The sequence below is a fragment of the Antechinus flavipes genome, chromosome 4 (assembly GCF_016432865.1).
Source record: "Antechinus flavipes isolate AdamAnt ecotype Samford, QLD, Australia chromosome 4, AdamAnt_v2, whole genome shotgun sequence".
NCBI lineage: Eukaryota > Metazoa > Chordata > Mammalia > Dasyuromorphia > Dasyuridae > Antechinus > Antechinus flavipes.
Window position 1 is genome coordinate 28,746,655 of NC_067401.1, and position 12,025 is coordinate 28,758,679.

The 12,025-nt window shown below is 37.9% G+C and overlaps 1 protein-coding gene across 1 annotated transcript in view; it reads left to right on the forward strand.

Moving 5' to 3' along the window:
- The window catches only part of SLC6A4 (solute carrier family 6 member 4), a 54,531-nt gene extending 44,847 nt beyond the window's left edge, over window positions 1-9,684 (forward strand). Inside the window, exon 14 of the mRNA XM_051992241.1 lies at window positions 4,551-9,684. Coding sequence (XP_051848201.1) covers window positions 4,551-4,625 — 75 coding nt within the window. The 3' untranslated portion in view covers window positions 4,626-9,684. The remainder of the gene's footprint in view (window positions 1-4,550) is intronic.
- Window positions 9,685-12,025: the final 2,341 nt, after the last annotated feature.

Below are 12,025 nucleotides of genomic sequence, written 5' to 3' on the forward strand. Positions count from 1 at the left end.
CTTCGGCTACTCAATGACAAGACTTTAACCCCTTTCATATATTCCTAATAGCCAAGAACACTTGTAAAAATTTTTTCTCCCTCTACTTACATTGGGTAAACCAATGGACTCCTGAGCCCAGTCATGCATAATACCAAAGTAGCATCCATAAATTTAAGCTTTTTTCAAACCTCTAGGATTTATTTGTTTTTTGCAACTAGGTGGTAGCATTTAGAGGCAAATTCTACAATGTAGTAGGGATAGTACTTTGGAGGGAAGTCATCATCTGGGACAAAGGTTCCAGAGAGAGAATATTCATCTTATAGAGGAAATCATGTGACCAGATTTTACTTGAGAAAATGTATCCCTTGATGAGAGCCATCTACACCCAGAGAGAGGATTGTGGGAACTGAGTGTGAATCACAACATAGCATTTTCATTCTTTTGTTGTTGTTTGCTTGAACTTTATTTTCTTTCTCATTTTTTTCCTTTTTGATCTGATTCTTCTTGTGCAGCAAGATAAGTGTATAAATACGTATACCTATATTAGATTTACATATATTTTTACCATGTTTAACATATATTGGATTACTTGCCATGGGGGAGGGGGGAAGAAGGAAAATTGGAACACAAGGTTTTGCAATGGTCAGTGGTGAAAAATTATCTATGTATGTGTTTTGAAAATTTAAAAAAGCTTCAATTTAAAAAAGAGAGAAAATGTATCTCTTTAGAAGGGCAGTTAGGTGGCCCAGTGGATATTCAGGATACTGGGCCTGGAGCCAGAGACTCTTCTTCCTGAGTTCAAATCCAGCTTCAGATACCGATTAGCTATGAGGCAAATCATTTAACACTGTTTGCCTCAGTTCCTCATTTGAAAAATGAGATAGAGAAGGAAATGGCTAACCAGTCCAGTATTTTTGCCAAAAAAATCCAAAAGGGGTCACCAAGACTCACATATGACTGGAATGACCGAACAACAAAAATACCTTTGGTACTACTTTTATGACTAGATTTCACCATTTAAAAGTATTTGACCTTTGCATATTGACTCTTAGGCAAATTATCTTGTAGTATCTATTATTAGACATTTAATCTAATTAGCCATTATTTTCTTAGTGAAAACAATTAAATTTTCAGAAATTTTTCCATCAGAATCATTATAGTAGTCATTATTGAAGGGAATGAATGATTAAATAATGAAAAAAACATCCTAAAAAGTCCTTCCATTCTCTACCATTAATATAGACTGGGATCTGATGATTGAAGTTAAACATCTGGAACTTTTAAAACTTTTTAACTTGGGTAATTGGGAGCCTGGTGATGGCGTTGTCAGAAAATAGGAACTTGCAAGGGAAATTAGAAGGGGAGGGAACATGGTAGTCTTAACATAAGTAAAATGAGAGCTCTCTAAAAGTGTGAGAGACTATCTTAGAAGATAGTGCCTTCCCATGGGAGCTCTGCAAACAAAGGCCTGATGACCACATGAGCTAGGTGATGCAGTGGCTAGAACTGGAGTCAGTCAGAAAGATGTTGTGTGACACTGAGAAAATCGCTCGCTTCCCTCAGTTTCCTGAATTGTAACATGAGGATAATAGCTCCTCTCTTGTGAGAATCAAAAAAAAAAAAAAATCTCCAAAGTGTTTGCATATTAGGCATTTAATTAATAAACACTTATTCTCCTCCCCCTCATGTCAGTTATGTCATAGAGGGGATTCTTGGGTATGGACTGAACTATAATGGCCCTTGATGTCATAGGATCATAGATCTGGAAGGGACGTGGAGACCATCTCTAGCCCTACTCTCTTACAGATGAGAATAAGGGTGACCCAAGAGGAAACTTGCCCACGTTCAGGAAGTTAGTTAGCAGCAGATGAGTTTTGACCCTAAGCTATCTGACTTCAAATTTGACATTCTCACTTCCGAGCTTTGCTGAAAAAACTTTGGCAGTCCCTGAGGGCCGCTGTAACAGGGCTGAATGTTTGGGGAGTAAAGGGAGGATGTGGTACAGATGGTCATCTTTCCCCACTTCATATCTTAATCTAGGGTTGCCCTTGTCCCCCCCCCCATATATATGCATACACATACATGTACCACCACTGTACTACTTAAGCTCAGCTTTAAATGAATAAAAGGGATGTCTGTTTATAAAAGCTTCTCAATTCTGAGCTTTACCAAAAGGAAAAATTGGATGCCACGGAGCTCCTATTAAGCTTACGCTGGGGTACAGAGTGTAGAAGCTGGTGTTCAGAGGGCAAGGTTTTAACTTCAGCCAACCACTCTCCTCTCTTTTTGGACTTCCATTGTGTGAGGTAGGAACACAATATGAGAGACATTTGTATCACAAAGGGTACAATTTTATGAGCTGTGTTTGCTGAGAATGGAGCTTTTCCAGCTTCCTGGGGTACTTGCCCCTAAAAGGAAGAGAAACTCATAGGAAGTGAAGATGGAGAGGTCCAAGCTGGCCTAGAATTGTCCTGAATATTGCTCTGGTTAGGGCATTCACTGTTCACAGGAAGAAGGTTGGGTGGTAAGAAATCATCATAAGTCCTGCATGTTTTTCCAATCCAAAAAGGAGACAAGGACACATAACAGAGGTTGTCTAAATAAATGTTTTACTGACTAAAATCAGTGCTTTCAGATTTAGCTCTGTCTACTAGAGATGTACACTCTCTTGGTCAAGGAAGATTTTACTTAAGTAATTTTATTAAGCTCATTGTTTTTTTTTTTTTCTCTCCTGTACACTGATGCTGAGCTTAAAGAGTGGTTTATATATTTTCCATTCACAGGCACAAGTATGGTTTAAATCAGTCATGACAATGTTCCAATGGAACTCAGATATTTCTAGGGTGGAGGGTCTCAACATTTTCTCTGTGACGACTACTGAGCATGGGGTCGATTGGAGACACTGGAATTAGGATTTAGAAGTGATTCAGTTCCTCTAAATTTCATTTTTATTGTCATAAATGTTGCTTATTTCTTCTGCATTGGAACTAAAACATTTTATAATTTCATCTTGATTTTCCTTATTGTTACATTTATCCCTATTACTTATTTCCTTATGTTTGGGGGTTGCTATCTTACTCCTATTTGAGCGATTTTATTATGTCACTATAGAACACTGGTGGATCCAAAATTACAAACTGGAAATTCCTATCAAAATGCAAAGAATATTACAGCTTACTTGGGGTTTAAGTGCCATTTAAAAGACTGCTATCAGAACCAGGAAAATATTGCACACACAGAAATATCGTTCAACAAAGAATTGTGAATGATTTAGCTATCCTGAGCAATATCATGATCTAAGACAATCCCAAAGGGCTAATGATGAAGCATACTATCCACCTCCAGAGAAAGAACTGATATTGATTGAATACAGACAGAAGCATACTATTTTCCACTTTTCTCTCATTTTTTTGAGTCTTCTTGTACAAAATGACTAACATAGAAATTTTTACATAATTGCAATGCAACACCTACATCTAATTGCTTATTGTCTCAAGGAAGAGGGAGACAGGAAGGAAGGAAGGAAAGAATAAATAGAATTTGGAACTCAAAACTTTACTTTTTAAATTTAAAAAAAAAAATAATAACATTTTATTTTCAAAATATATGAAGACAGCTTTCAATATTCATATTTGCAAAGTCTTGTGTTCCAAATTTTTCTCCCTTCCTTCTCCCATTCCTTCCCCTAAACAAGTCAGCCAATACATGTTAAATATGTGTAATTCTTCTATACATATTTCCACATTTATCATGCTGCACAAGAAAAATCAGATCAGAAAGGGAAAAAAAAAGAGAGGGAGAAAAGCAAGCAAAAAAAAAAAAAACCAACAACCAAAAAAAAGGTGAAAATACTACTTTGTGGTCCAAATTCAATCTCCATCACAAGATGTAGATGGCTCTCTCCATCACAAGTCTATTGGAATTGGCCTAAATTGTCTCATTGTTGAAAAGAGCCAGGTCCATCAGAATTGATATTATTGTTGCTGTGTACAATGTTCTCTTGGTTCTGCTCACCTCTCTCAGCATCAGTCATGTGAGTCTCTCCAGGGCTCTTTGAAATCATCCTCCTGATAATTTCTTACAGATCAATAATATCCCATAACATTCATATCCCATAACTTGTTCAACATTCTCTAACCAATGGGCATCCACTCAGTGTCCAGTTTCTGCCACAAACATTCTTGCACATTTGGGTCCTTTTCTTTCCTATGAGATCTCTTTGGGATACAGACTCAGTAGAGACACTGCTGCATCAAAGGGTGCACATTGTTTTATAGCCCTTTGGGTACAGTTCCAAACTGTTCTCCAGAATGGTTGGATGGAGCTCAAAACTTTAAATAAAAGTGTTTAAAAACAATCGAGGAAAATGGCAACAACAGGCTTGCTTGATACAGGATCACCACCAACCTACAATTTGTAAAACAAAAAAACCCCACGATATCTTGCAAAATGCAATAAAAGTGAAGCACAATAAAACAACAAAAAAGTTCTGTTCTGCATTTTAATATGTGATGTTTGTTACATTAAAAGGCTTTTTAAAAAATACCTATTTATTTTCTTCTAAACAGCGTGTTCTTAAAAGTATCACTCCAGAAACACCTACAGAGATTCCCTTCGGAGACCTTCGCTTGAATACTGTGTAGCAAGTACTGGACAAGAGGAGAAAAGCTTCCCTATCAATCCCCACCCTCCATTCATGACCCATTACCCTTCTTCCCTCCAAGTGAGCTGAGTTTCCAGCTGAGCCGAGGAACGAGAACTTTCTCCATGGAGACCCAGCTTCCATGGAATCTCACGACCTCCAGCCTTCCGATCCACCTCCTTCCGTGAAATCAGCTCGGCACTTATCAACCTCAACTCCACTACGGCTAACCTGGTTCATTTTGGATGCGGGAGGATTTGTTGCATGTATGTGGCTGCTACCGTATGAATGGGAGAAAGGGATCACCTAAACCACTAGTGGACAAATAGCGTCAGTTAGGATTACATGTAGTCTCGAGTCTGTGTGTGTCTTCTCCACGTGATTATTTGTATTGGACCATACTGTGTTTGCTTCTAAGGGTTTCACTGTCAAATGAGTCTATAAACTGTGTAGGACATCACAGGAATTGTTCCGATAGCCATATATATATATATGTTCTCCGAGTAACAGAATCTGTAGCTGGAAATTAATGGGACTCTCCAATCCCTCTGGGCTGAGTCTTGCAGAGGAAGTTGTAGAAAGCTAACCTGAAAGGTGCTATGTGTGTGTGTGTGAGTAGGTGTGTGTGTGTGTCTGTACACTAGTCCAGTGTACACACAGCTGTCTCCTTTCTATTACTCTAAAAGTTTTCTGGCACTTTACAAACCATATGTCATCCTCGTTTTTCTTATATTAACAGATTTTACACTCACAAACATTTAGTTTTGCATTCGTTGCTCCAAATCTATAGGTCCCACAAACTATCCAATTTTTTTCTTGTACTTCTGATGTGCATTCTGGGGTGTGAGAGCACAGCCCACATCCCGTACATCCTTCGCCCTTTGCCGGTCTGTCAGGACTTTAGCATTTTGACCCTCACTGTCTCCCTCTTCTTTTTTTCCTCACTATACTTTGATAATGATCTTCTGGCTCATTTACTCCTGTTTTGATCCCATTTAAATTATATGAACTGTTTTGAAGGTAGAAGGTAGAACCTTTTCCTTCAATACTTCCTCTTGTTCTCATAGTGATTAGGAATAAAAGGAGGGATCCCATGAGCACATTCTATTATTTACCTTATTATGCTTTTCAGAGATGATGCAAAATAAAACAAAACAAAATTCTATAATTTTACATGAGATGTGTTAAGGTCTAATTCTGGCCCAGGTGCTCATCCCTGAACTGAACAAACCAATTCTTCAGTGGCCTCCCTTTTCTATTTGCCTTATATTTCCCTTTTTTTTTTTTTTTTTGAGTTGTTTCATCCTGATTTTCCCTAATAGTCCTTCATTTCCTACTGTTGAAAGGAAAGGCCTCAGGCAAAAGCTGCCCAAATGGCTTTAAAATCATAAAATATAGGGGCAAAATCCCACTTCTAATCAGGTTCTCTTCATTCTCCAGGGCTGCTTGTCATTAAGTAGGGCATTTTTCAACCTTGCTGTAATTGCCGAATCATCTTTGGGAACAACAGGAAATTCACCTGATGACTCCTAGATATTTACTCTACCAGTAAAGAGAGCCATCTTTCAGCTGTTTCTCTTATAATCCAATTTGGTGATATTTGTTTTGGTTCAAACTGAACGGTTAACACACATTCTGCCTTCCTGACTGCCTGGCAACAGCCTAGTCAAGCAGGGAGTGAGTGGAGAGATCGACACACTTCAAAATACATTTTAAAAGTGGGAGAGACAGAATGTTGGGATGCTTTCCTGAACATTTGTCTCTGGCCTGCGGTCTGAGGAGCACATCAGAAAGCCATCCGAGCTTGTGTGCAGAAGCACCCAAACGTGTGGACGAGAGTTCTTGATTTCTGGATGTGTATTTGTCAGGAATATAATATAAAAGAAGAGTGGTTCAATGTAGTAAAGTCAACAGATTGGCAAAGGCAAAAAACCCCCAACAAATTCTAGTCACATCAGGTTTTTGGTGAGAAAAATATTTTCCTGATTCATGAGGACTGATAAATTCACCATTGCAACGACCTTTTCCTCTCCATTTCAGGCCCTGGGATGATCCATGGGAAATGGCTGCATATTTTGGGATGGGTAATTTATGAAAAGTTGCTTAGGGGAATTTTGCATTAGTAAGTAAAATAGTAATGTAAAACAAAGTGTCTTATAAGAAGCCAAATCTAATGTAACATTTAAGTAAAGGCAAATTTTAAAAAAACCTTTTATTTGAACTAGAAAAGTAGAGGTTCAGATTAATTTTTGTTTACTATGAAATCTTGCAATAGTCCCTAAATTTAAATTAGACCCCCCCCTCCCAGCTTTACCATTGGGAAAACCCTACCAAATCTCTGGTCAGTAAAATACCTGCCCAAAGCCATGAACTGGATGCCAGGATTGTCATGGCTCTAAACCTGATTTTAGAACCTAAGTCAAAGACATTTTCCAGCATAAATACTTCTCCCCCAAAAAATCTTTCAACTGGTTCCATAATTCAGTATTAGAAAAATGGCTTAAAGGAAGGTTCTTGCTTTTTGCTTACACATAGCAAAGGACTTTATGAGGGCATTGTACCAAAGCCAGGACAAGGATTTGGAGTCCACCCATTGCAGGACAATAAAACCTGGAGCTAAGCGGCAGCTTAACTTTACACACATCCTGGTAAAGCTTACTAACTCTGTTACTCGATGTCGAAACACAAACTGATGCTGGCTACTTTCCGAACTCTACTCATCAATCAAGTGTTGCTGGAGGTAGAATTGCCAGCATCATGTATCTCAGTTGAGCAGGAAGACTATGTGTGTTGAAGGTACAGGGAGTGAAGGAGAGGGAAGGAGGGAAGGGAGAGCAGCTGGTTCATGAAGAAAACTTTACAGTGATTGCAGAAAAAGTTTGCATAAATGCAGAGAAGTCAAAACAAAATAACCCCAAGTGACAAGTTGTCTATTCTTAAGCATCATGGAACTCACAAATTATATCTTAAGTACTTTAAGTGCTTTTAAGCTCAAGTTCCTTCCAACTGTTAGGAAATAAAAATTTTAAATCCAAATAAGGGAAAAAAGCAAGACTGTTTGGGGTGTATTCCTGCCTCATACAACCTATTCCTCGAAAGTCACTGGAAAGCTCCAGCCTTTCCTTTTGGTTTCCCCATTCGTATCAAAGATTCAATGAAGAGTTTTATTAAAAATTCTTTATACTACTTTTGCTCCTTTGGGAAGAATCTTCCAAATCCCCTGGTCTCATACCCTTGCCATCACAGCTATGGTACGAGCTTTTTCCTTTATTGCTAATCTGTGTTTCCAGAGTTTAAAGATAATGAAACAATCTGGCATCTCATAAAATTCAGCCACACTCCATTAGGAGCTGCTAAAAACTCAGTGACTTCATAAGGAGGAGTTCATTTCTCAGTTCCTCTTGGGATCTGAACGTTTCTAAGGGAGGGTGGGCTTGGAACTTTAGTATTCCCTAAATGATTAAACAACCACTACCACCATTTGGTTCAGCAGACACCTACTCTGATGGAGAAGGAAAACACTTCAAGAGGAAGTCCTAAGTACTTTCTGTGATTCGTTTTGTAAGGTTGGAGTCCGTTCAGTCGATATCTCTCTTTTCAGAACTGCCCGAGTTGAGCCGTCCTGTGATGTCCCTTTCCTGAAAAATTACTCAAGATTATCCCCAATTAAAATAATCTTCTAACCCCAAGTAGCACAATCTAAAGTTAAATTGCCTTACATGCACTGTGCAAGTTTTAAAAATCATCAAAATACGTATTCCTGGAGGGCTGACTTCCATTTGGCAAGATGTCAGTGGCATTTGCCTGACATAAGGGAAGAAATCAGGCAGTTTAAATTCAGAAGAATAGGATGGCCAATCAGTTAAAGGCAAAAGAATAGAATAAATAATAACTCATAGTGCCCTCCAGGCCTTTGATTCTATGCTTTAGGATTCCAACAATGATTGTGAATTTAGTTGTAGTCATTTGGAATTGACCATAGTCTACAAGATTGCCTTTGGGTAATAGCATCCCAAGGATCTCCTCCTCATCTTGCTAGTTCTGAATTCTCTCTAATACTGTCTAAGAAGAGGAAGGACATATTTACATATAAAGTCATTCCTTCTTCCCCCAACCCCCAAGTAAACAGATATTTCACAGACCTCAATTACAGAGTCACAGCAGCAGCAGGCCTTGAGTCTACTTTTCAATATCTGGCAAGTTTGAGATTGACAATCATATAAGTATTTAGTCATAGACTGTCTTCCATGAGGCCATCAGGAAAAACTACTGTTCCACAGACATTCCAACAAGGAACATTTCAGGATTTAGCAAAACTAAAGCAAGATAATTTACTTTTTTTTTTTATACTTAAAAAAATAATACCAAGAGTTAATAATACTAACAAACAACAATTCAAAATATACAGTACCATACCACTGGTCAAATTCTTAAGTAGAAGCGTAGCCCAGTTTAAAAATATATATATATATGCATACATATATGCATATATATATAAACTTATATTCCCAACAGAGATCTAATAGGAGCTGAACGTTTTTTTTGCAAAAAGTTTCACCCTAGATAGATTCCTCTAAATTGTCAACTCTTTGACCCACCGAGAATGCTTCAAACTATTCATTATTTTTCAGAAACTCTTCTATTGTTTAAAGTCAGTAACCTGTGAGATTCTTCAAATTTGGAATGCTATCTTTAAGCAAACTAGAGAAAAGCTTCTCCTTTTTTCTGTCTCATCTTTTTCCTCCTCCCACCACTAACTTAAGCCTTGAGAAATGTTCCTCAGTGTTTACCACATTGAACAGGGGTCACAAAGAAACTTCCAAAAGATCTGGTTCTTTCTAAAATGAGGGCCATGTTTATTTTTCAAACTGTAGTAGCTCACTTAACCTGGAATTTTAGTTGTACAAACCCTGAACATTTTCCATTTCATGTATATGGTACACATGTATTAATTTATGCAGCCATTTAGTTATATAAATGTTCCAAAATAGATAGGTCAACAGTATGTGCCTTGTTCTGTTCACTGTCATTGTAATAAATTTAAAATCATAATAAATGAACAGGTTTCTGTCTATTATTTTCTCCGAAAATTAAGCTCTTTCAGCCAAGCAAGCAAAAAATTTCATTTTTAACCAAAACATGTACAATTGCTTTCCTTAAAATGCAAACCTGTTATTCATAAATATAAATTTAGGGTTAAAAAACATCTTAATTGGGACTATTACATTATTATTATGATCAAAAAGGAATTATGGTCTTTTTTTTGGGGGGGGGTATATGTCTTTTTTTTCTCTACTAGGTTATAAACTTGCAAGCAGGGATGTATCTTGCTCATTTTCAGATCCCCTTCCTGTACCTAGCACATAGGACCATACACATAGGCCTGGAAAGTATCTCAAAGGCTACTTATTCCAACACTCATTTTATACATGAGGAAACTGGTCTAGAAAAGGTCAAATTCCCATACCCTCGGTCACACAGATAGTTAAAAGCCCTGAGATGGGTTAGAACTCAGGTTCTTAGTTTCCAGAGTTGGGCTTTGTTCACCATGACAAATGCTCCATAAATTAGGATGAATGAACATTAGAATTATATTTAACCTTTTCCATGGATACAAAGCTTCTTTAAAAAAAAAAATTCAAAGGAGAAAAGCACTAAAAAATCCAGGGGATTTAGAAATTAAGTACTACATCTTACATACAAATATAAGCCTTCAGAGACTTATATTCTTTTAAAACGAGACAGACATTTTCCCCAAAAAACAAAACTATCACCCATCGTTAATGTACAGGCTTTGTATATCATTGTTTAGCAGAGACCTGGGAAATTCAAAATGTGATTTAACTTGGTTCTGGAATATGTTTTAACTGAAAAAATGTTTTGTTTTAGAGTGGGCATATGGTACCGTGTACAGTAATAAACTGGTGCATTTATTCAAAATACTACAGAACCATAGTAGGGTCCTTGCCCTCAAGGAAACTTATCATTGCAAGCCGTCAAATCATTCTCAGAAAGGGGTCACTTAAGAACTGCCTTCTTTACCAAGTCTAATCGTGTACCGGGAAATCCTGAATTCAACGCAGAAAGTCTGATTCCTGGGCTGCGCTTTCACTAGTGGCTGCTGTTTTCCCCACAGTAGAAAGCCCCGATCCTAGGGAAAGGAGGAGCTACTCAAAAGCCAATGACCCGGCTAACTTTAGCAGACTCAGGGGTAACCTATTCTGTTCTAGGACTTCCTCTCTCTGTCTGCCTCAAGCCATCAAATACTGATTGAACATATGGACCTTGCGGGCTCAGTGAGGTGGGGAGGAGTCAAGTTTGGGCAAAGCATCTTCCACCCAGGGAGGGGCAATGATCCACAGAAATCAAAGCAGAGACTAGCTGCCTTGCCAGGAAGCCAGTCTAGTCACTTTTCATCATCCCAGTGTCAAGACAGTTTTTCTGAATATACACAAGAATAACTGAGAATACCTCCCGAATTTAAGTGTTTTAATGAAAGTAACTTAATGTGTTGGACGGATTAGATAATCCTGGCAGTGTAAAGAAGAAAAGTATATATTTAACATATATTAGATTACTTGCCACATAGGGGAAGGGGCGACGGAAAGCGGGGGGGGGGGGGGGGAATCTGAACACAAGGTTTTGCAAGGGTTGATGGTGAAAAATTATCCTTGCTTATGTTTTGAAAATAAAAAGCTTCAATAAAAATTTTTTAAATGAGAAAATAAACACAACAGATAAAAGGAAAATGAATAAATGGATAAAATCTGGAAGAAGAGAAGGAAGAAGGGAGGAGAATTTTTCTTTACAAAAAGGATAGGAAGACATCCTCACCTCCTAGGGCCTTCATCATGACCTTGTGCTATAGATATGGCACTGAGACTTAGATAACTCAGTCATACTGAGTGGTGAACTTGAAACCCCAAATCAGCTCCCCAGTCCACTCTGCCATGTGGCTCTCACCTGTCTATTGGCCATATTTAGTACATGGAGAACTTACCTGTTCTGGCTGATGGGAGGTCTGCTGAGATCCAAAGTGAGGGTTTGCTTGGCCGTAATGTATAGGTAGTAGCTTTCTCACATCGCATTTAGCAATCTCAATCAGAACAGAATAGTAAAGGGCATTTGGCCAAGAGTCAGGATGAACCCAGCTAGCTTTTTACAATGCTCCCCCAAATTTTTCATTTGTTTGATTCTGTTCTTGTCATTTTTCTTCCTTTCTGGTATTAGACGTATAATAAAATAATCCATGGGTGAGGGATCTAATCCTTAATACACATTGGTTTTCATTTAAAAGTCAATGTTCTTATCAAGTTTACCTTACTGAAACACACACATGTAGGGAAATAAGGCAACATTTCATGATAAGTTGGCTAGCATGACACACAGGAATGAGTTTTA